Source organism: Amblyomma mixtum, chromosome 9, assembly GCF_055824585.1.
Source record: "Amblyomma mixtum isolate Tamu chromosome 9, ASM5582458v1, whole genome shotgun sequence".
Classification (NCBI taxonomy): Eukaryota; Metazoa; Arthropoda; class Arachnida; order Ixodida; family Ixodidae; genus Amblyomma; species Amblyomma mixtum.
In genome coordinates this window covers 66,879,413-66,904,982 of record NC_143020.1, presented here as the reverse complement: position 1 = coordinate 66,904,982, position 25,570 = coordinate 66,879,413, and the positions used below count along the sequence as shown (strand labels likewise).

General features: G+C 49.5%; 1 protein-coding gene across 1 annotated transcript; it reads right to left on the bottom strand.

Moving 5' to 3' along the window:
* Positions 1–1,160: 1,160 nt before the first annotated feature.
* LOC149329463 (TNF receptor-associated factor 3-like) lies at positions 1,161–24,253 on the bottom strand. Its single transcript, XM_089559249.1, has 2 exons — positions 23,969–24,253; positions 1,161–2,270 (listed from the first exon to the last, which is right to left on the bottom strand). Exons 1-2 carry the CDS (start codon positions 24,251–24,253, stop codon positions 1,161–1,163), a joined length of 1,395 nt encoding a protein of 464 aa, XP_089415375.1.
* Between the last annotated feature and the right edge of the window lie 1,317 nt (positions 24,254–25,570).

Genomic DNA, 25,570 nt, shown 5'->3' with positions numbered 1-25,570 from the left:
AGGCAGGGCGCAACTTCCTGATCGTTTTGGCATGGAGTGATCCTTATATCTTGACCATAACGTCAAAAGAGTAACGATATCTGCGCAACTATTAATAGAACAACTGTCATTTTTTTCTGAGATTACTTATGTCGTATTCTTTTCGAAAACATTGTGCAAACCCAAGCAATAACTACAAAGCAATAAAGCGTTCTTCGTTCCCACTGGGCATGATCGAACTACTTGTTAAAAGTTGAACTAAGAGCTGCTCGATAAAGATCAAGGTGCCGCCAGGATTCGGGGAAACGCTAAAAATAAGCTCCCTTGCTGTAGGCGTCTTGGTCCATCGGACCACCATGACAAACTGAACATTGACCGGAATATTAGGCGCTCACTATAATGAGAAGTGCTTTTAAACCTCCACTTCCGGCCAAATTTTTTGAGACACGAATGTTCGCATCCTTCGATAAATCATACACGTGTCAATGTTATATCTCCACTGTGACAGGCTCATCCACAAAGACTAGATCGGGAAAAAAATGAAGATTGCAACACGTCAAATCAATGCTTTCTATTTATTTTCGTCACGCGAACAGGTAACCAGCGGTTGTTTACCTCCTGCTAAGTTGCGCTTTCCAGAATACCGAGGCTTAAACACGTAGTAAACCAAAGACCAAACACTAAAGAATGAATTCACAACGTGAATTTACTTTTTATTCTGAACTCATTTCCTCAAGATCATTGCCCAAGTAAAACGCAGTGTTTTGAAGCATTCCAGCTGTTTATTTCGTTACGCACCATCTATCCTCATAAGCATTCAGCACCATTTCCGAGTAACATTTTCTGTTTTCGGTCCTGTGTGGCTGACGCAGGCCCAATTACAGAAGATTAGTTACCCAGTCAAACACATAAAGCGAAAAAGTCTGCTTAACAAAATAACTAGATAAACATTCTGCGCTTAGGACAATGCGCCACAAGTTTTAGTTGCAACTAATGCGATTTCTTCATATTAGACCTGACTAAAAGAAAAGAAGACAACTGAACGCATGCACTTCAGGGACGAAGTCGAATAGACGGAGGAAGTTGTCCACGCCGGATGCGCTACGCATTGACATCAAACTGCTGAAAGCAATGCCCGTGGAAAGGGATGGCTTGCATCGCACGACTTCTTCCAGCGCGGCTCACGGCAGCACTTCAAAATTATTCTGAAGCTGGTCATCGACCAGGAAGCCGTTGAGCCTTAGAGTGAGAACATTGAACGACGGATCATTGACAAAAAATGCTTGGTTGCTTTGTGTTCTAGGCTTTTGTATGGATGGATATCCACGGGGTGGCTTAATTTCAACGAGACACTGCCTCTTATCTTGTGGGTTTATTACGCCCAGCCGTACTTTGTGCTGGAATGGCCACTCAACAGCGCCGTCGTTGTCACCCTGCTGCAAGCGGAGACCGGCATGCAGGCGCACAGATTCGCCATCCTTTATCAAATAGACTGCAGGTGACATGCAGTAGCCACACATGTACATCGGGTCGCTCTCGCAGAAAGCAAGGCCTTCTCTCAGCGCTTGTTCTTCGAGCGATTTCAGTCCTCTGACATAGAAGATTCTATGCGCTCCTCGTGGTTCATCCCTTGCAAGCAATGTCTTCATGCGGTCCAGAGTCCTCTCGCTATTATCCAGAGTTTGAACTTTCATTTGATGAACTGATTCCAGAATTCGCGAGCAATTGCCACAGCTCAGTTTCTTTGCAGTCGTCAGCTCATCTTTAACTATTTTTTCCAGTTTGTTTAGGTTGCTCGAAAGATTATCAGTACGCGTTATCAAGTGCTCTTTCAACTGCTCGTTACCACTGGCGGATTCGTGCACACTCCTTGTCACATTCTCCTGGATTTTTCTCGTTGCTTGGGCAAATTCATCTCTGAGCGCTTCTTTAAAGGTGTTTATCCCGTGAAACATTTCGTTCAGTCTATCACCTTGGCCTAGAACCTCAGCAACCAGCTGCCCAAGATGCTCTCTCATTTCCTCCGCTTGCTCCTGAATGACTCGTTGGAATGATGTCGAAAGTGCTGTATCTTCCGTGTCGCTGGGCTGATGGCCAGATTCTGGAGCAAGAGGCGTCGCCGGTGCTGCACACTCCGATCTCAGGTGTGAGCACACATCGCTGCACAGAACCGAGGCCGAACACTTGGGGCACCGCGCAGAGTGGTGTCGACATTCCCGCTGGAAATGCTCGGACACCATGGAAGCAGCCAGCACTGCCTCACAGCCGTTGTCTTCGTTCCAGCACTTGACCTGCAATGAAAAATTGAAGGAAATGTAGAAAGTGCAAATTCCCCCGCCGCGCTAGCACACTTGCTCGCGCGTGCGCAGCAACCACCATCGACATATCGGCCTTCAAGAACAATGAGGTCGTCGCGCCGTACCAGCAGCTGATTAGCCACGGTTGAGAAAACCACAATCGTGGTGAGCGAATGCGCTAGTCACGCGACATTTTTTTTATTTCCCGGCCTTTCTTTGCAGCTCGGAAAAAAGATACACGTGAGGCTTTCTTTATCGCAAATAAATAGAATGGGTGTTTCTGAAGGTGCTCTCCAACTTTGCTATTCACATCTGCTGTATAATGTCCATATTTACGCATTTAGAAAAATTATCTTAATCTTAAGAAAAATTACCTTAAGAAACGTGGAGCCTAACAAAGAGGGTTCAGCTTAAGTTAAGTACAACGCAGCGAGCTATGGAAAGAAAAGTGATAGGTTTAACGTTGAGATCAGCAGATGGCGGAGTGGGTGAGAGAGCAAACGCGGGTTAAGGACATTGTAATCGAAATCAAGAGGAAGAAATGGACTTGGGCAGGGCATGTAATGCGAAGGCAAGACAACCGCTGGTGCTTTAGGGTAACGGAGTAAATTCGAAGAGAAGGCAAACGTAGCAGGGGACGACAGTAAGTTGGTTTGCCGGATAAGATAAAGAAGTTTGCGGGGATGCAGTGGCCGCAACTGGCAAGGAACAGGGTTAATTGGAGAGACATGGGAGAGGCCTTTGCCCTGCAGTGGGTGTAGTCAGCCTGATGGTTAATTAATTGGTTACAGAACAGAAAATGGCCTAGGATACGCAAGCCGGCTGGTAGCTGTATGTAAGCGGTTTCCCTCGCCTACCTCAAATGTCTTATTTTTTAACCCTTGGCTAAATTTACACTGGACCTCCTCTATAAACATTCGTAACATATCTGCGAGCAATTCAAGCAAGCTAGCACCAATTTATAACTTTCACTACGCCTGTTCCACGCGTTGACGGAGCAGCATATAAAGAGTGTCCCAGCTAACTTGGACCAAGATTTCAGAAAAACCTAAGTGTTCTTCAGAACTGAAACTGCATGGATGTTATAGGGGTTTATCTTAGCTTACAGTACCACTTTTTTAGCTCGTCCGATTTGAATAATTTGTCGTGATAAACAAATTAACTTTTTCAAATCACATCAAATCAAATTTATTTTCAACATTGATACAATGTTGACGGCTTCCGTGACAAAAAGCTGTGAGGACAGCTTGACTAGATCAGGGAACCATTTTGGCAGCAGCGACTTCATATACACTACAATAATTCAAATCCAAATGAAATGTGCAACACAACACAACACATCATATGCACTACAATAATTCAAATACGAATGAAATATGACACAGAATACATACAGTGTCCTACTTACTGAGTACAATAGTTAAAATCCAAGTGAATATTGTAATGTATTACACGGACTTCATTTATCAACTTAACTACGCCACAAAAGAACAATGTGCACTACAATAAAACTACGCAATAAACGAATAAAATTAGTACCATAAAGCGTTTTACACGTGAGATCCCCATGAGAAGGCAAACACACACTCACTCTGTGTGCCCAATTTCACAATTACCACTCAAAATCATAACGCAGTCTTAGAAAATTGCCCAGAAACAAACATGCTGCGCAAAGCTGTGCGCGTTAGGGCAATGGAACCTGAAAATTGTGTTTTAATCTTGTTTAATAGAAATGGTACGTTGTACGTTAATGTTTGCAGAAGGTAATTATTGCGTGGGCGCGGTACAAACCATTCTTCAGACGACCTGGTTCGATAGGTGCGAGTTTGCAAAGTAAGAGTACACAGCTCCTTCAGGAACTGCTGGTAAGATAAACTAGAGAAGTACAGCAGGTACAGTAGACGGTAATCGTAAATCTGTTGTATACTAACCAACTTGAACTGATTAAAGAGGTCATGAGTGTGGTGAAAGTATGAAACATTAGCAATGCAATGAACAGCTTTCTTTTCGAGCCTGTGTAGTAGAGTTATGTTTTTTTTAGTAGTCGTGGCCCAAATTAATGTGCGACCGAAAGACGGAGTGAAAAACTTGAAGTTTAATGTTAGTCGGAAAAATATCTCGAGATCAACGTACTAAGCCAACAGCGGAAGAGAGTTTTTTCACCAGTTGCTGTATATGCGCATCCCAAGTCATAAGTGCGATAGTACCACTCCTAAAACCTTGTGCTCTTTTACTATATCGATTGTAGAGCTGCCCAAGGGAAGCCCGCCAATCAAACTTACTGGTTTGTTTTTTGAAGCAAACAGAATGGCTTCTGATTTTTGAGGATTTATTCTACATATGAAAAATTGAAAAATTTGCGGGGGCTTAGCTCTAGCCTGGTAGGTTGCGAAAGCAAAAGTGCAGCGCCTACAACTGAAGGAACGCTGTGCGCCGCATCTAGAGGTCTGTAAGGAGCCAGCGCCACACTGCGGCGACACAAGACGCACGGGAGGCGGACGATGAAGAAAAGGTAGGGAATATGTGGCAGAGAGAACATGCGGGCGAGAAGAAGACGGCGGTCGGCGACAGAGGTGGACGTGTTCTGCTGGCTCCCCGAGTTCCCAGGCTTGGGCCCCGGCTGCAGACGTGCGGGTGACCAGACCCGGACAGCCGTAGTCGGGTGCCTCAGCCATCAGACCTAGGCGCATCTCTCCCCTCCCTGCCGACAGCTTCTCAGGACGGGTCGCCTCTGAAATCTGCGCTGCATACCCGGGCTACCTGACCTGGGGGCCGTGCCGGAGCACACAGACGCTGACTATTTTCTACGGCAGCGTTGAGGCCGCCGTAGAGAACGCCTCCAAACGGGTGTCAACGAAGGGAACCCGAAACGTGCCTAAACACTGCCCCGTCGCCCAGCCACGCCTCCTCGCTCGACGCACCAGGCTCATCACTGGGAGGCAAATAAATTGAAGTGTGATTCTACTTTTTTGACTCTCTTCTCGCCAGTGTTTTGTTTTCCTTTTCTTTTGCCTCCTTGTTCTCTTGTTTTCTTTTTCCCGTTTCGTTTCAATGCTTAAAATTGAAGTTTCCTTTCCTGCAAATGCCGCCTCGTTTATTTCTTTTCTTTAACTAATGAATTTTGATGCGGAAATTCCACCTGCAGTGTTACTTCCTCACAAGGTCGCGCGTGGCTACCGGCCGCCGCTGCGCAAAGGCCGTTCATGAGCGTAGTATTGCTTTCGCAATAAAACGACTACGTACGTACGTTGCTACAAAAAATTGGCAGAGGCTTACTTTCGTTAAGCCCGGTAGGTTGCGAAAGCTCGTTCTTCCTGGCTTCAGACTGGCGATCTGCCTTCTGATTGGCAGTAGACGGCATGGCAAACTATCTTTGCACACAGTGAGAAAGATCCACTGTGACTACCCGCCCCACTCCGCCGACGGATCGAGCTGGGGCCCTTTTTTTTGCAGCTGGTATGACGTCACCTCGACTGTAGCGCCACTGGTGAGAGGAGCGCGAGGCTCACCGCCGTGACTACCGCCGCGCTCCGCCGACGGATCTAGCTGGGGGCCCTTCTTTATGCAGCTGGTATGACGTCACCTCGACTGTAGCGCCACTGGTGAGAGGAGCGCGAGGCTCACTGCCGTGACTACCGCTGCGCTCCGCCGACGGATCGAGCTGGGGGCCCTTTTTTATGCAGCTGGTATGACGTCACCTCCACTGTAGCGCCACTGGTGAGAGTACCGCGAGGCTCACCGCTGTGACTACCGCCAGCTTGGAGGAAGGAAAATTTAGAGGAGAGGCCATCACGTGACATTTTGTGAAGCCGGAAACAAGCTCGGCGCCATCTTGTCCCGACGGGCTCGTGTTTACATTTTGTCGCCGCGCCGGTTGCGCGCGCGTTTCAGAGCCAACGAAGGAGCGTGCTACCGCATGGGAACAGTACCCCGCGCTAGTGGTCCTCGGCTACTCGCCGGTTCAGGGTGCCCTAAGCTGGTGTTCGTCAGCGGAAAAGTTAAAGCGGAAATACCCGTGTGAGACAGGCGGCTACTTCCAGTGACTGCTTCGTACTGCGTCGTATTCGTGCCGTCTCCAACTGCTCGACCCTGGTCACAATTAGTAGCAGCCGGGAAAAAATCTCAACTCCTGCAAGCGCAGGAAGTGACCTTGGCTTTCAATTACTGCGGTGACCCATCTTGACATGCATTATCCCTCGCCACTTTTTTCTATGTTTTTTGTTTTCTGATGGCGGAGACTATAAGCCTCCCTGGCAGTGGTGTAGCCAGAAATTTTGTTTGGGGGGGGGCTCGTGTTGCAGCGCGGCCTCTTCAGAATTTGCGGAGGGATCAAACGCAAGAATAACTGCATTGCCATTGAGAATGCCATTGTGCATTGTATAAAGTTCACTGTCTAGAACACTGAAATATGTATTCTTTAAAATGAAAGAATGTATATTCGTATGCCTTAAAAATCATGTTAACTGATACCAATGCTTCCATGTTTTTGCGTATTTACTAAGTAAACAAAATAATACGCGAAGTCTACAACTAAATCAGTCCGAAACCAGCAAAGCAGTGCATGCCACTGATATGAAAAACGTAAAGGCCATGAAATGAGCTAGTAGCTAAGACAAATATTTTAATGAATCTTTGTCGCTGAAGTGTGCACGTGTCTGCTTTCGATTCAGCAGTGAACAATGCTGCCATGCATGGCCATGCCCCACCTAAGTGTTGAACCTGCCTTTTATTGCAGCTCTTGTTACTGAATGTTGCAATCTGCCTCCATTGCATGTGTTTTGGAAGCTGGCAGTGTCAACAGTGCCTTCTGCTGCAGCAGTTAGGATAAGAAAAATTCTGCACTATTTTGTTGTTGGTGTTGAATACCATACTTGTCTTCATAGCATGTTTTCGAGCGGCTGGAAAAGCAAGGAATGCTTTCTCATACAGCAGTGAGGAGGGGCAAATATACTAAAAAGTTTGAGTTCTTGACCCTGAAAACAAAATGTATCATAACGTGTTGTAATGGTGGCCGTGCCAACAATGACTTTTGATTCAACAATTCAAAAGCCACTCATAGAGGCGACAGAAATGGAGAGGGCGAAAGTGCACATAGTAGACGGGAGGGGAGGATTTATGGACGAGAAGGGGGGGGGCGGGGGGGGGGTCGCTTTTTTCCAAAAGACTTAAATTTTACATAGGACAACCATTCTGAACACATCTTTTTCTCAATGAAAAAATTTCAAGAAATATGCGCTTAAAATGTGACTGTACCCTCCGTAAATGCGCCCTTTGTAGCATGGCAGCATAGCATATGTTTCACACCCACAGATCTAGTATTGTGCATAATATACAAGGTGTCCCAGCTAAATGCAACCAAGCTTTTAAAACACACGGGGTGTCCTAGTCGTCTGAAACCAAATGAGGGTTGTATTGAGTCGCGTGACCTAGTCTGCAGAATTTTTTTCGTTCTTCAAGGTTGATTAATTAGTTAAGCTTAATTAGCTAACTTTTTAATTATTGACTTGAGGAACAAAGTGTGAATGGAAAAGTTGTAGATCACTTTGAGAAACAGCTTACGGAGACATTTGCAGCAAAGTAATATTTACGTAAATTAGTTTTTTACCGGCCTTTAACCATAACCCGCACAATAAGAAAAAGCTCTCACATGACAACTGTGCGACTTCAACGTCCCAAGACGCGCCTTAAAGAATAAAATCCATTTATTCTGAAGTCCTCTCCTCGATGAGACTTTGGGTGCACATTGGGGCAGAGAAGTAAGCGAGCAGCTGGTCACGTGACTTTTTTCTAAGGCCGATAAGTGAAGCTACATCATCATCATCATCATTTATTTACCCTTAAGGGCCCCAGGGGGCATTACATAAGGGGGGGGGGGTCGAAGAGTAATCAAGTCACAAAGAACAAAGTTGGAACATAAACTTAGATACATGTAGAACAAAGTTGGAACATCAACTTAGACACATGTAGATACAGTTGTGAACACTTCAAAAGAAAAACAAGCGAGTAAGTATGTAAACACAAGAAAAAGAAAAGAAAAAGAAAAAGGGCCTTCAACAGGAATCATTTGGGGAATAAATCAATTCACATCTGTTTAAATTTTAGGGAATTAACTTCGTTCACAACACTGTCAGGAAGGACATTCCACTCGGCTATGGCAGCTGGCAAGAACGAGGAATTGAACGCATTGGTTGAACCATGAATGCGTTGAATACTACGGCAATTAAACAAACGTCGCGATGATCTTAAAGGGGGGCAAAATTAGGCTCTCACGCAGTTGGGGAAAATTATAATAAAGTTTATGAAATAGACAGAGCCCTGCTATCTTACGACGGGATGCCAAGGAAGGTAAACCAACGGAGGATTTGATATTAGTAACGCTCGACCAAGAATCATAATTTGATGTTATAAACCGAGCAGATCGATATTGAATGGCCTCTAACATATGTGCTAAATACTCTTGATGGGGATTCCAAATGCTCGATGCATATTCAAGTTTAGTGCGGATGAAAGTTTCGTATGCGATTAGTCTAACCTTAGGAGGAGAAGATGTGAGCGATCGTCTGATGAATCCTAGTGATTTAGAAACGCTAGCAGCCAGGGACGTAATGTGCTTCGACCAGTTAAGATCACTTGTTATTTTTATGCCGAGGTATCTGTAGGATTCAACTTCAGATAGCGCGGTCCTGTTTAGCGAGTATGAAAAGTGCAGGTTAGATCGTTTACGGGACACGTGCATAAACTTGCATTTAGTTTCGTTCAATTTCATGAGCCAGGTAGAGCACCAACTTTGTATCAAGTTCAGGTCGTCCTGCAGCAATGACTGGTCGTTCGTAGTGCTAACACGGCGGTAAAGAATGCAATCATCTGCGAACAAACGGATGGATGATGAAATGCCAGCAGGAAGGTCATTGATAAAGACAAGAAACAGGAGCGGCCCAAGAACTGAGCCCTGAGGCACTCCGGAGGTAACTTTAGTAACGGTATGGTTTATGGTTTATGGGGTTTAACGTCCCAAAGCGACTAAGGCTATGAGAGACGCCGTAGTGAAGGGCTCCGGAAATTTCGACCACCTGGGGTTCTTTAACGTGCACTGACATCGCACAGTACACGGGCCTTTAGAATTTCTCCTCCAAAGAAATTCCAGCCGCCGCGGCTGGGATCGAACCCGCGTCTTTCGGGTCAGCAGCCGAGCACCATAACCGCTGAGCCACCGCGGCGGCTTTTTAGTAACGGTAGAAGGATGGTTGTCGATGACGGTGTATTGCGAACAATTAGTTAGGAAACTGCGAATCCATGATAATATCAGCGGGTGCAGTGAAAGGGAGGAAAGTTTAGCCAAGAGGCGCTGGTGGGGAACTCGGTCGAAAGCTTTAGAAAAATCGAGGTAGATGATATCTGTTTGAAACAAGGAGTCAAGGTTTAGGTGGAGGTCAGTCGTAAATTCAAAAAGTTGAGCTTCACATGAGTAGCCAGAACGGAATCCGTGTTGGTTTGGAAAGAACAAATAATTTCTATCGAGGTGATTGGCTACTTGGGAGTAAATAATATGTTCAAGTAGTTTACACGCAATGCATGTTAGCGAGATGGGACGATAATTTGATGGATCAGAGCGGTTTCCTGCCTTAAAGCAAGGCACGACTCGGCTAATCTTCCACTCAGACGGGATTTGGCCACTAGAAATAGATTGCGTGAAAATGATTTGCAGGAAGTGGCTGGATATTACTTTGGTACATTTAAGAATTTTCGCAGAAATGTTTTCGGGCCCAGGAGCACTTGATACCTTTAAATCTTCAATAAGTTTACATATTCCTTCGGCTGAGATACTAACAGGTGGCATTTCAGATACATTTAGGCTCTGTGATATAGGAATGTTTACGGCTGGTTCGTGGGTGAAAACAGATGAGAAGTACGCATTCATTACGTCCGAGCGAAGCTCATTTGGAACATGACAACCATCTTGATCTAATAAAGATATATTATGCGAACCGCTACGACCTGGAGTTAAAATAGTCCAGAACCTTTTTGGGTTGTTTCGAAGGATATCGAGTAGGTCATTGCTGTAAAAGTTTTGTTTAGTGCTCTTAAGCAACTTGGTGTAATTTCGCAGGCAGCTAAAATATTTTTCCCATTTAGACGCTAAGTTGGAGCCCTTAGCTTCTCTAAATAATCGTTTTAGAGCGCAGCTCTTTGGCGTCCGTTCCTGGGTTTCGCGTCGTCGTCGGCGTCGGCCTCGTAACCAGCTCCGCCCCCCTTTCATCCCCCCAGCGCTATCGGCGTCAGCGGCATCAGTCACTCGCTGCTATCTCTTCCCTCCTCCCTTTATCGTGTTGTCCGCTTGCTGCGCGCGCTTCTGCCCCCATCGTTTGCCGCTGGGTGTACACGCCGCCCCCCTCCCCCCTCTTCCTGCGAGTCTCCGGTTGTCAAAGCGCCGGCTCGAACTTAATTCCTTTCTTCGCTCCTCCTCCAATGCAACCCCTGTGCGGTGGCAATCAGAGCCAGATCGGTGGCGGCGGATCTGTATATGTGCACCGCCCGAGCCGAAATTGCGAATACGTGTGAAAAATAAAAAAAATTACCGACGATTACGTTACTTCCTAATGCGAAATTTGAGCGCAGCAAATAAGCTGTTTCACCTTTTCGATAGATTGAGGCAAAGAAATCGAGCAACACATGTATGCGCTATCACAGAATTTTTTTTTTTTAGCAGACGGAGGACTTCCATCGGTCGTCTCGCTCATGGCTCAGAAAGAACTGGCAGATAATTTCGCAGTGGCGAACGGCAGCGGCAATTTCGGCTCGGGCGGTGCACATATACAGATCCGCCGCCACCGATCTGGCTCTCTGATTGCCACCGCGCAGGGCGAACGGCAGCGGCAATTTCGGCTCGGGCGGTGCACATATACAGATCCGCCGCCAGCGATCTGGCTCTCTGATTGCCACCGCACAGGGGTTGCATTGGAGGAGGAGCGAAGAAAGGAATTAAGTTCGAGCCGGCGCTTTGACAACCGGAGACTCGCAGGAAGAGGGGGGGGCGGCGTGTACACCCAGCGGCAAACGATGGGGGCAGAAGCGCGCGCAGCAAGCGGACAACACGATAAAGGGAGGAGGGAAGAGATAGCAGCGACTGACTGATGCCGCTGACGCCGATAGTGAGTCAACCCCAGCTGCGGATGAAAGGGGGGCGGAGCTGGTTACGAGGCCGACGCCGACGACAACGACGACGCGAAACCCAGGAACGGACGCCAAAGAGCTGCGCTCTAAAAAAATTCTGTGATAGCGCATACATGTGTTGCTCGATTTCTTTGCCTCAATCTATCGAGAAGGTGAAACAGCTTATTTGCTGCGCTCAAATTTCGCATTAGGAAGTAACGTAATCGTCGGTAATTTTTTTTTCTTATTGCACAGACTTCTTAAAGAGTTGGTAAACCACGGTTTTCCGGCATCACCACGAATGCAAACGAGGGGTACATAAGATTCAGTTAAAGAGGTAATTTTATCTCTATACATGGACCAATTATCATCAATAGACCTGAAAGAGGCAGTCTTTTCGAAGTGGAAAAGAAATTTGGCTAGTTCTTCATTGATTTTAGAAAAATTGGCTTTTTTGTAGTCGCGTATGTATTTCACTGAGGGTTGTCGTGGAGTGATGCGAACTGAAAAGTTGAACAACACTATGTTATGATCGCTAAGACCGGAACGGAAACAGCACTACTAGCGGTTTTTCGAGGTCATCTAGAACTTTTGCATTGACACTTTCTTCCTGAAGTTAATAATTAAAAAGTTAGCTAATTAAACTTAACTAATTAGGTAACTTTGAAAAGCGAAACAAAATACTCAAAAGTAGGCCATGCGACTATGAACAACCCTGAGTCTTTCACTGGACTAGGACACTTCGCCTTTTTTAAAAGTTTGGTTACATTTAGCTTGAACACCCGGTATATGACCGTAGCTTTTCAGACTTCTAGAAGTTTAGGAGTACCCAGTGGCTGCAGTATAAGTTTCATGGTGTTGTACCTCATTTCAATGCTATGTTTGATATTTAATGTGCAGAACTGCAGCTGTACGCTCCGCTTTTCTGTACTTGGTGGAATACTAGCTTGTAATGTCATGGCACAGTAGCACACTTTACTTGTGATGGACAATACAGATAATGAATGTCGATCTATTGCCCGTAATGACTGCATCAAATTATTATTCTTCAACATAACCGCAGGCCCTTTTCCTGGCCTAGTTGGTGTGATATTGTGTTCAGGAAAGTAAAAACAGCACTATATTCTACACAAACCACACAGAAAGACGGACAGGACGGGCGCTGTCCGTCTTTCTGTGTGGTTTGTGTAAAATTTAGCGCTGTTTTTACTTTCCTGAACACAATTACCACAGGCAACAATGAAATTCAGCGCACGTGTGGATCCTCATTTCACTAAGTACTTTTTACAACAAACAACACTATTACAGGACATGGGCACAATAAACACATGTGCGAAAAGGCCTCGAAATTCAGTTAGAGCTTCGCCTTTTTCGCAATTCTTGGCCATGACATCAGCTAGAAAAGTAATTGCAAACCTGCTACAGGAAACCGGTCTAAACATAGTGCGCAACGAAAAACACAGAATTGGCCACGATATGAACGAACACACTTGAGCCCGGCACGTCCCTGAAGAAAATAGCTCGCTAGACGCTTCAAACGTTACACGCTTTAAACGTTACACGCTTCAAACGTTACACGCTTCAAACGTTACACGCTTCAAACGTTACACGCTTCAAACGTTACACGCTTCAAACGTTACACGCTTCAAACGTTACATGCTTCAAACGTTACATGCTTCAAATGGGCATGTAACGAAGTTTCTGTATACTAAGAGTAAAGCGAGAGCAACTGCTTCCTTTACAATATCGCTCTCCGCCCATGTCATGGCCACCGCCGCTCTAACAAGCTCAATCGCCGAAAAACGAAAATGACAGTTATACCAGCATCAGTGACATTCGATGGAGCGTTGCAAGAACACGCATAGGTAGCAACGAGGTTTCACTGCCGATGAAAACGGGAGCGCGAATGGCACACACACACTGCACGTACAGGACGCGAAACGTCCGCACAATGCGCCGACGACCGCTCTAGCGCACGCCGTATTGAATCACTGGTGAAAGAACAGCGCGTATGCAGCGGCGGTCTCCCGACGGCTCCGAGCAGTGACTGAGTAGACGAAATGCCCGTGCGATCGTGGTCGCCGAGCACGTTGAAATCAATGCACGCAACAACGAGAGTTTTCCAGCGAATTCCACCTGAGATATGAGTGAACGGCGCCAACGTCAGCCTGTGAGCACGAAAAAAACTAACTCGAGCAGTTGAGGAAAGTACGAATACGCCGCACCGCAAATGCTACGCCGCGGCCGTCTGCTATCGCCCGGATTGTAAACAGCAACTACGACGCCATCGCCAAGCAGCAGGGACAAGATGGCCTCCCAATCGAGAAAAAAAACACGTGATTTCCTTCACACTTTTCTCCCAGTGGGCTTCTTCGATTAACAGCGCTCGGGCAGCCCGCTGGCGACCCGCAAGTTCGTCTCTGAGAGGAAAACGCATCATGGTCACGTGGGCTGGCGGCCACCGGAACCAGCCGGTCGGCAATCACGGCGGCAAGCAAGTCGCGGATCACGGAGGGCAGATGCTCTCTCTAGCTTCGCGTTCTGCGTCTCATTGCTACGCACGCGTACGGTAGAAATAGGCTGCTTGGTATCGAAAACAACGACTTGCAGTTATTGAGGGCTGCGTGCCGCAGACTGCAGAACATGCAGCTGATCAAGCTCGCAAATCGGCAACGACAACGCGAGCGTGTGCCTTCGGTGCACTGTACGTGTAAGCTTCAAGAAATCCTCAAAAGCATGCGATGAGCAATCGCAATGTAACGTGTTTCAGTCGACACCACATAGGACGGAAAAACTGCCCGTGCGTTGTTTATAAAACGTACGACAAGCCGTACTCTCGGATTATTGCGTTTGCTTACTACGCAGTAAGTATATATGACTGGTATGACCGCCGACGATCGACCCTGGTGGACTCTGCTGTGGTCGTTGCGATTTCTACGCTCGTAACCTGCTTCCTGTAGCTGTAAGCAGAAAAGAATCGGGATACGTTCGTTCAACTGTAGTCTGTCGGCCGCCGGCTTTTGCTGCGGGCAAGGAACGCATAATCTCGGCAAAATTTGCGCATATCAGCTTATTGAACGCCCACCTAGAACAAGCGGGTGCGCTGCATAAATTTAGCTGCGTATCGTTTCTGTAATAATACAGCTTTATAGCAGAGAACTGCCACTGAAATGAAAGGCGCTACAATAAAGCCCTGCGTGTCGGCGCCTCACGTTCCGCGTGTGTTTGCATGACGATCAGCACTAGAGCTCATTTTTATCTATTTTTTTAAAATGAGCCAAACGCGAGGAGGTGCATGCCTGCGGTACTTCTCAGATATTTTGAGCATATGTAGCAGAAGGCCCGACCATGAAGCTGTACAACACTTGGCCGTGACGACAGAATCAGCACTTGGTCGGCGCGACAGTTCTGTGTGGCCACATATATATGCCCGCAGAGATGTCTCGAGCAATGTGCTCGTGAGGGCTTTTAATAAAGGACATGTTTCAGTCAAGCGTTTTTCAAAGCATATCCACTTTTGCACTGCGCCAAACGCAATGAAGACCATACGCTCTCGTACCGCGCTCAACCAACACTTCGTAAGACACGGTCAGCACATGCATATATATATATATGCGCGCGTCTGAACGCGTACTCGGAACTGGAATCCGGCTGCTCTCGTGAAAGGCCTGGAACACCATCGCAATATCCGCCGGGCGCACGAAATTAACAGCCGAGATATTTTGTGAATCAGAAGTATGCGATCGTAATATGAAGCGAGCAATTGTGCTTTCGAGGTGGTGAGACGATCGAAATGTGATCGCGCATACGCACGCAAAACGTATCAATAAACAGCGAGAACTACCGCAAAAGGTATCATTGCAGGCGACACAGTCGATATGCATCGTGGCCTAGTCGAAACAAGCGCCTGCATCGCGCAAAACATCGCATGAAGAACCGCGGTCCTTCTAGTCCTTATAAAAATGGCCGCGCGAGCTTCCCGCGACCATTCACCTCTCTGTCGTCTGCTAGCTGCCCGAGAGCTGCCAGCACAAAATCGTCCTGGCGAGTCTGGCCGCCGGCTGGCAGCCCGAAACCGCCCAGCCAGAGAAAAACGAACGCGTTCCGGGCGGCCACCGGAAGTGGGCGGAGCAACCCGAGAAAATCGAGCGCGCTCCGGCAGCCCGCAAGAAACCCGCGGGCTGCCAGAGGCGGATAATCGAAGAAGCCCAGTGTATTGAGTGGAAAGGGCCTCTTCCTCTTTTTCTTTTTCTTCCTCCATGACCGCCGCCCTCCACCGACAGATCGAGCTGGGGGGCCATTTTTTCGCAGCTGGTATGACGTCACCTCGACTGCAGCGCCACTGGTGAGAGGAGCGCGAGGCTCACCGCCGTGACTACCGCCGCCCTCCGCCGACAGATCGAGCTGATCCAGATCATGAGAGGGAAATAACTAGAAGAATAAGAATGGGGTGGAGCGCATATGGCAGGTTATCTCAGATCATGAATGGCAGTTTACCAATATCCCTCAAGAGAAAAGTATACAAGTGTATCTTACCGGTACTCACATATGTGGCAGAAACGTGGAGGCTAACAAAGAGGGTTCAGCTTAAGTTAAGGACAACGCAGCGAGGTATGGAAAAAAAATGATAGGTGTAACGTTAAGAGATCGGAAGCGGGCGGAGTAGGTAAGTGAAAAAACGCCGGTTAATGATATCCTAGTTGAAATGAAGAGGAAGAAGTGGGCTTGTGCAGGGCATGTAATGCGGAGGCAAGATAATCGCTGGTCCTTCAGGGTAACGGAGTGGATTTGTATCCAAGAGAAGGCAAACGTAGCAGGGGGCGGCAGAAAATTAGGTAGGCGGATGAGATTAAAAAATTTCCGGCAATATGGTGGCCGCGGCTGGCGCAGGACAGGGTTAATTGGAGAGACATGGGAGAAGCCTTTGTCCTGCAGTGGGCGTAGTGAGGCTGCTGATGATGATGATGGCGTCACCTTGGCTCTAGCGCCAATGGAGAGAGGAACGCGAGGCTCACCGCCGTGACTACCGCCGCCCTCCGCCGACAGATCGAGCTGGGGGTCCTTTTTTTCGCAGGTGGTATGACGTCACCTCGACTGTAGCGCCAGTGGTGAGAGGAGCGCGAGGCTCACCGCCGTGCCTACGGCCGCCCTCCTTAGACGGATCGAGCTGGGGGCCCTTTTTTCGCAGCTGGTATGACGTCACTCCGCGAAAGGTCAACCGTAAGTACCGCCGCGCCACGCTGAAGGCTCAAAGCTTAGCGTAGTATTGATTTCGCTGTAATAAAGAGAGTTGGGGTTTGCTGCCCCAGCGGCTAGCGCCGACGAAGGAGACGAAGAAGATAGAAGACGAAGCTGACGAAGCTCGGGAGCGCGCTTGCGAACGCTGGCCTGCTGAACAGCACCGCTTGAACAAAGACCGGCCGTTCACACTAATTGTGCGAGTCGTCTCATTACACTTGGTGGAGGTGCTGCTTGCTCTTCTCCTGGAGCTACGCCACGATGCTCAGGCTACCAGGCTCTACCACGACAACCGAAACTTCGGCCCAACCTGTCCCCACCGCTGTCATCTGTTCCGGTGCCGTCCGTCAGCGCGACCCTGCGATTTTCAGCGGCACTGACGACACCGATGTAGAAGATTGGCTGGCCTCCTACGAACGCGTGAGTGCTTACAACAAGTGGGATGACGTCGTAAAGCTCACGAATGACATCTTCTACTTGACCGATGTCGCCAATTTGTGGTTCCGCAACCACGAAGCGGATTTTGCTACCTGGGCGGCTCTAAAAACCAGCCTGACTGACGTCTTCGGCCGCCCCGCTGTCCGAAAACTTCGTGCTGAACAACGGTTGCGCAGTCGTGCCCAGCAGAACGGCGAGAACTTCACGAGCTATATCGAGGACGTCGTTGATTTGTGTAAGCGGCTCAATCCATCTATGAGCGAAGCAGACAAAATCCGACACATTCTGAAAGGGATTGAGGACGATGCGTTTCAAATGTTGTCCAAAGATCCACAAACCGTTTCCGATGTGGTGTCTTTGTGTCAGAGTTACGACGAGCTTCGCAAACAGCGACATGTCACCCGCCGTACCAATTGCTCGGACGACACCATTTCGAGCTTGGCAGCAGGCAGTCCTGCCCACGATCAGCCGGCACTTCTTCAGCACATCAAGCAGTTTGTGCGGGAGGAAGTCGCTCGTCAATTATCGCTTGTTACCTGCCAATCCACCCCAACCCCATCGCTGTCGCCATCTATTCAGCGTGTCATCCAGGAGCAGGTAGCTGAGGTCCTGCCGCCCACTAATCCACCCCCTCTGGTCACTTCACCGCTGACCTATGCAGAAGCACTCGCCCGGCCACGACCTCAGCCAGTTGTGCCTGCTTATTCGCCACCTGTCACCGTGTACCCTCAGCGGCAGCTCGCCCCTGCACTGCCACTCACTCACCATCCTCTGCCTCGAACCGGTCCCCGCCCTATGAATCCGTGGCGTACCCAAGATAACCGCCCGATATGCTATGCTTGCGGTCTCGCTGGTCACGTGGCCCGCTGGTGCCGCACGCGCGGATCCGGTTCTCACGACTACGGGCGCCCGCCGACGTACGACGTTCCGTTGCCTTCCGTACCTGTCTCTTCTGCTCTGCCTCCTCAGAATCCCTCCCCGTCCAGCTCCGACTCCTACAACCGCAGCCATCGGTCGCCGTCTCCTCGACGCCGTTCGCTCTCTCCTATGCGCCGCCGGTCACCACCCCTCCAAGCGGAAAACTAGGCGCCGCAGTTCCGGAGGCAAGAACTGCGCCGTCGACGACCGCCTCAAGCCCTGTCACCGCTCCTACGAATGTTATTGAAGTGATCGTTGAAGGTGTTTTGACGCGCTCATTGACACTGGTGCTGCCGTGTCCATCATTAGTCGCAACTTGTGCCGCAGACTAAAAAAAGTGATGACGCCGCTTTCGGACCTTTCTCTTCGCACCGCCAGCGCTGACCCCATTCGCCCTCTGGCAGCGTGCACTGCCCGCCTCGTCATCCATGGCCTCTCCTACACCATTGAGTTCTTCGTTCTCACCCGCTCCTCTCATGACATCATCCTCGGGTGGGACGTTCTGTCCGCGCATCACGCCATGATTGACTGTGCACGTGCTGAAATTAATTTGTCGCCGCTGTGTGATGCTCTTCTGGACGCCTCCCCTGTTACCGCCGCGCCTATTCTCGCCGCTGACGACGTCGACGTGCCAGCTTTCTCATCTGTTCTCGTGCCGCTGACTTGTGCTGCCCTCTCTGACGCTACTATCCTTTATTCACCCTCTCCTCTTTGTGCGCACCGAAAATCTGTAATGCTCCCTCATGCCGTGCTCACACTTTCTGGTGGTTGTGGTGCCCTGTACGTCGCGAACCCGTTGCCTTTCCCCACCACTTTACTTCGGGGAGAATCGCTTTGCACAGTTGATGTCATCGATCTCGACGACGCTTCTCCTGTCCTTGATGAGCCTGCCGCCCATGACATCAACGCCCTCACTCCTCCCGCTGACATCGCCGACCCGTCCTCCTCGGATATGTTTTCCCATTCTGTCGATGCCGCTCTACCACCTCACCACCGCGCCCAGCTCATCGGTTTGCTGCAGCGCTTCCGCGCATCCTTCGACTCCCCTCAAGCACCGTTGGGTCGTGCAGCAGCGGTTCGCCACCATATCGACACTGCCACCCATGGACCCTTGCGCCAACGCCCCTACCGCGTCTCCTCCGCCGAGCGCCGCATCATTGATGAACAGGTGAACGACATGCTACACCGCGGCGTGATCCAGCCCTCTCACAGCCCGTGGGCTTCTCCGGTCGTGCTCGTGAAGAAAAAGGACGGCTCCATTAGATTCTGCGTAGACTACCGCCGGCTAAACAAAATTACTCGGAAGGACGTCTACCCCCTGCCTCGTATAGATGACGCGCTGGATTGCCTGCAGGGAGCAGAGTACTTTTCTTCGTTGGATCTGCGCTCTGGGTACTGGCAGGTGCCGATGGCCGAAGTCGATCGCCCGAAAACAGCTTTCATCACACCTGATGGGCTGTATGAATTTAATGTGATGCCCTTCGGTCTCTGCAACGCGCCTGCCACATTTGAGCGTATGATGGACAACATCCTCCGTGGGCTTAAATGGCAGACCTGCCTATGCTACTTGGACGATGTTGTCATCTTCTCCCAGAATTTTCCTTCCCATCTTCTTCGCCTCGAGAGTGTTCTTCGCTGCCTCAGTGACGCTGGACTGCAGCTAAACTTGAAAAAGTGTCGCTTCGGCGCCCGACAGCTGACTATCCTAGGCCACGTCGTGTCCAAGGATGGTGTACTCCCGGACCCTGCCAAGCTCCGCGCAGTTGCTGGTTTCCCGAAGCCCACATCCCTGAAAGAACTCAGAAGCTTTCTTGGCCTTTGCTCCTACTTTCGCCGGTTCATCAAGAATTTTGCTGCCGTTATCGCCCCGCTGACGCAACTTCTCGCTGGTAGCAACGACTTGTCGGCTTGGTCCCTTGCATGCGACGAAGCTTTTGCAACGCTGCGCCAGCTCCTCACCTCTCCTCCGATCTTGCGCCATTTCGACCCTTCCGCGCCTACAGAACTGCACACAGACGCCAGTGGCATTGGTCTCGGTGCCGTTCTAGCTCAGCGGAAACCCGGTTTCAATGAGTACGTTGTTGCTTACGCCAGCCGTGCGCTCACAAAAGCGGAGACTAATTATTCCGTCACAGAAAAAGAATGTTTGGCGATTATTTGGGCGATCACAAAATTTCGTTCTTACTTATATGGGCGCCCGTTCGATGTCATTACCGATCACCATGCCCTTTGTTGGCTGTCGTCACTCAAAGATCCGTCTGGCCGCCTCGCTCGTTGGGCTCTGCGTTTACAAGATTACGACATTCGGGTCATTTATCGTTCCGGCCGTAAACACTCCGACGCCGACGCTCTCTCGCGCTCCCCTGTGACCTCTGAGCCTGACCCACCATCTATTTCCGGCCTGACACCTTCTCTTGACTCTATTGATATGGCTTCTGAGCAGCGCAAGGATCCTTGGATTACTTCTCTTCTGGATTTCCTAGCCAACCGCTCAGCGCACCTCCCTTCTCGAGCGCTCCGTCGTCAAGCCCATCACTTTGTCGTGCGTGACCAGCTGCTGTACCGTCGGAACTACCTCCCCGATGGTCGCAAATGGCTGCTCGTGATTCCTAGGCATCTCCGCTCCACCATTTGTGCCAGTTATCATGATGACCCGCAATGCGGTCATGCCGGTCTGCTAAAAACTTTTACCCGCCTACGCCTTCGGTATTATTGGCGGGGCATGTACCGTTTTGTCCGCCAGTACATACGCTCTTGCCTGGAATGTCAGCGTCGCAAGAACCCACCACCGCACTCACCTGCTCCTCTGCAACCTTTACTGTGTCCCGTCCGGCCATTTGACCGTGTTGGAATTGACCTTTATGGCCCTCTTCCCTTCACTGCAGCCGGCCACCGCTGGATCATCGTCGCCATTGATCATCTCACGCGCTATGCGGAAACTGCACCGTTACCAGCTGCGACCGCCTCTGAGGTAGCCGATTTCATACTTCAGAACATCATTCTTCGTCACGGTGCGCCTACGGAATTGCTCAGTGATCGGGGTCGCGTCTTCTTGTCCGGCGTCGTGGAAGCCCTCCTTCGGGAATGTCATATCGTTCACCGCACGACGTCTTCGTACCATCCGCAGACCAACGGCATGACCAAGCGCTTTAACCGGACCCTCGGCGATATGATGGCCAAGTACATTTCTGCCGATCACTCAGACTGGGACCGCGTTCTCCCTTTCGTTACCTACGCTTACAATTCTGCAACGCAAGCCACTACTGGTTTTTCCCCGTATTTTCTTCTCTATGGTCGCGAGCCTTCCTCCATCATGGTCACCATACTCCCTTACTGCCCCGATTCGTCCGAATTGACCACCGCCTCTCAAGCCGCTGCGTACGCCGAAGAATGCCGTCAACTGGCCCGTTCCTTTACTTCTCACGACCAGCACCGTCAGAAAAGCGCCCGCGCCGCTTCCCCCGGTCTGCCGCCGCCTTATGCTCCTCAATCCTTGGTTTGGCTTTGGGTGCCCTCCTCCAGCTCGTCGCAGTCTACAAAACTGCTGAGCAAATACCAAGCAAGGCCCCTATCGCGTTGTTCAGCAGACATCCCCAGTTAACTACCTGATCGAGCTCCTCACGCCTTCGTCTGACAATCGCCGCCGCGGCCGTGAAATTGTGCACCAAGACCGCCTGAAGCCCTACTACGACCCAGCCATCGTCTCGAGCCCTTAGGCAGCCAGGATGGCGCCTTTTCACCCCGGGGGTATTGTAATAAAGAGAGTTGGGGTTTGCTGCCCCAGCGGCTAGCGCCGACGAAGGAGACGAAGAAGATAGACGAAGCTGACGAAGCTCGGGAGCGCGCTTGCGAACGCTGGCCTGCTGAACAGCACCGCTTGAACAAAGACCGGCCGTTCACACTAATTGTGCGAGTCGTCTCATTACATCGCAATCAAAATTTGCACTGGCTTAGCTCTGCTATACCAGGATATACGTAGCTTGAGGTAAGGGCGAGGTGTCCACATCTCGGTGGAAACGTGAACCATAGGGAAGGCGGATAACTGCCCTCTTGGAACAGTGGACACATCAAACGTGCTTTAAGCTAAGTGGTGGTAGTGACAGGTGTGCGGTGCATGCGTTGGCATTTACAACTTTGTGCCAGAAACGCGACGCTGAAGCCATAGGCCGTCTGCTACCCTCTGCCGTGCGGTGCTTACGCAGAACAGCCAGCCTACGCTGACATATTATAACCACGAAAAAACATAACTTTTGTTATTTTCATTTTCCGCGTTCAGGACGATTTCATACGCAGCACGCGCTGATCTTACAGTGATGCTGTGCAATACGCAATGTCGCAGAACAAATAGAGTAGCGCATAATCGATACACGAATGTATGGCAATTGCTATGCAGAAGGCAGAGCGTGGGAAAAATTTGGAACCGGAAGTAGCTGACAGACGATTTTCCCATGGTTCTTTGCGTTCACTTCGGAAACTCACCTCACCGCACCTGTTGAAAGGTATAAGAGGAAAGAGTGAAAGTACAGACGCGCGTCGCAACAATCGCGTACCCTGACGCGTCGACGCCGGCTGTAGCAGATACCTCTATGCCACCATTCCCTCATGGCGGATTTATTAAGCCGGAAGCCTTTAGTGCCTCATCGTTGTAAGCAGGTGTTGTAGACAGAAATGTCATGCTTTTTAATTGGTAGAAATGGTCGTGACGTCAAAGTGCGCGAATTTCAAACGGCGCAAATTATACTTTGGCTAGTAACCATGCAACCAATTAAAGGTATCGCATAGTCATCCTCCAACGAAGTGGGACTGAGTTTAGTTCATTGCTTAATTAACCAATTATTCTAATTAAGCTTTCTAGCCAGACCACATCAATAAATAAAACCGAGTAGGAAATTGGTCGAGTTGGGGAATCGAACCAGGGTCTCCGGAGTGCGAGACGAGCACGGTAAAAAATCCGCCATGCCAGCTCGATGGTTTGGAATGAACAAATGTGCGTCTAGTGAATACGGTGTCTTCGTTTACTCCCATCTTCCTCCCTTCCCTTAAGGCGAAGTTCAAGTCTCCACGCAGGTATGCGAGACATACATTTCCTTTCCTCAAACACTAATTTACCGAAGACGTAGAGCCGAATGGGCGATGTCGTTCTGAGGACTCACTGGCAGGCTCCAAGACGCTATCGAGTTCCATACTCAGAGGCGAAGCTTAACATAGTAACCACACATCAATGACACTAGCAACAATACCGCGCTTACGGCTTCCGCCTCTCCGCGCTTTAGGCCCACAAAGCGCCCCCCTGAATTTTTCTGCTCTCGCGCGCCCCTCCTCATTTTCACGCAAGAGGTGACGTCACAGCTCTGCAGCGACGCTAGACGGCTTCAGCGAAAAGTAGAACCTTCTGCACCTTTACAAAGGTTCGTGCGCCGCCTCATGCTATCTTTCGCTCACAGCGTCTACGCCCACTGATCTCCACTAGGTGGTTGGATGCCGCATTACCGCTTTCCGAGACGAGCGCGAGTGAAGCCACCGGAAGCTGGACGGCTTGTCCCGGAAGTCGGGTGTATTGTGTATTTCAATGCACCAAGTCGTGTCTTTCGCCCTTTCGTTCCCAGTTTTTTGGGTGTTTCTTGTGTAATGTCTGCTGTTATATGAAAGGAACAAGGAAGCTGAACGCGAGAAATGTGAGCATTCTACGTAGAACCCTGGAATTTCAGAGAAACCGAAGAAAACAGGCAAGCAGGTCTCACCTTGCCGCTGCTAAGCAGTACGTGCATTAAACGCTATGTTCGACCAACTATGTTCGTCGCGACTAAACTCCTCTTCCAACTCAAAAAAACTAATTTCGCTTTACACACGATTCTCTGGCGACAAATCACGAACTATTTGAAAAAGCGCTGTTCTAGTGAAAAGTTCCTTTGGACAAACATTTCGGCTGTTTTCTCTGCTTCGCTTACCTCTCTCCGAAGCAGCTCTTCCGCAGGGAAGTCCGCCAGAGCGACGTCCTCCTCCTCGTAGTGGTTGCCGTCCAGTGGACACGCATGCGAACCATCCCGCCCGCACTGCTCGTAGCAGCACTCGCATAACACGTGTGTGCACGGTAGCCAGACCGTTCTCTTCCTCACCAGGCCGCAGGCACTGCATATCCGATGCGGAGGCAGGGGTTCGACGAACTTCAGTGCCCTCCAGTCGAGCTCAGGGGAAAATCCCACTGTCGCATACTGCGCGCTTGCAGCAGGCATCGTTCTTGACCTTTGCTCGTTGCACGGAGTGTCGAAGAAATGCGTATTCCGCGGGCACACAGATCGCAGTAACGTCTTTCCTTTTTTCCCTCCCCGTTTGCCAGGGCGACAATCGCAGGGTGATTGGCTGCCGCTTTTGCCGCGTATACCGGAATGCGCACCGAGCGAAATATGTCGCCGCTGGAAAGCTGTGTCACTCACACGGGTTGATCCCGTACGCTAAACAATATGCGAAAGACTGATTGTTGTGTGATAGCTTTTGGTGCCGCTATCCGCCAAAACTCTTCCCCAGCTGAAGAGTTTTGGCGGATAGCGGCACCAAAAGCTATCACACAACAATCAGTCTTTCGCATATTTATAGGGAACTAGATTGAGGTATCCACCACCACACAGAGCACTGACTAGGGAAGAGGCTGTAGGATGGCGTAGGCTACAGACGAACACTTTTCCTAACCTGTACATATACAGCAAAATGTCACCAATGCAATTCAGATCAGACTGTCCCTGGTGCGGCGGTACACCTACACTCTATCACATTACCTGGGAGTGCGAAAGAAACATAGCATTCCACAATTATCAAACACCGAGTGAGGAGCAATGGGAGAGCTGTCTCTCCAGCAGCGAGCTCGAGGTCCAGAGGGCCTTGGTCAAGCACGCTGTTGAAGCGGCACGACTCAGTGGAGCCCTGGACTGAGGGCCCACCCTTGCTCGAAGACTCAAGTCGCCAGCGCCCAAGCAGGACGAACAAGAAGTCTTCATCTCCGCGAATCTCTTGAAAGAGCAATAAAAGTTTTCTCTCTCTCTCTCTCTCCCCAGCTGATGAGTCCAGGCACATTGCTAATTTAGAGCGAAAGCTATGCTACGACCTCAGGGGCGTGTTTCATTCGTTTGCACATTCGCACTGCTTCAAATGATAAGCCCTGCTGAAAAACAGGCATTGGTCTTGATTATCCTCTCTTGATAACATCAGAAGGTTACTTGTTATCAGGAGGCTTTCTCGAATTCTTTTTCCCGTGACTGACGCCACCACGAGGCAAGGTAGCAAGACCAGTCGTCTGATCAATAACATCATGCGTCAAGCTATGGCAAGATGGGCTGCGAACCATAAGCTCTCATATCAAAGTTAATTTTAGGTTAAATTCAGTGACTTTAACTTCGCTGTAGAGAGTGCACCCGAGAGGGCAGGGTTCGAATAGAATAATATATATTATACATCAGTATCCGCTATAAGTATTAAACTATGTCACACAAAGGATTCAGAACTTCGACTCTACGCCTTATGATGACAACGGCGCAATACAAAGTACACGTCGGCGA

Excerpts from the sequence above, each read along its gene's own strand:
- LOC149329463 (XM_089559249.1), bottom strand. The coding sequence starts at position 24,253 with ATGCCTGCTGCAAGCGCGCAGTATGCGACAGTGGGATTTTCCCCTGAG. Across the intron at positions 2,271-23,968 it reads AAGAGCTGCTTCGGAGAGAG|GTCAAGTGCTGGAACGAAGA; the intron begins GTAAGCGAAGCA and ends TTTTCATTGCAG.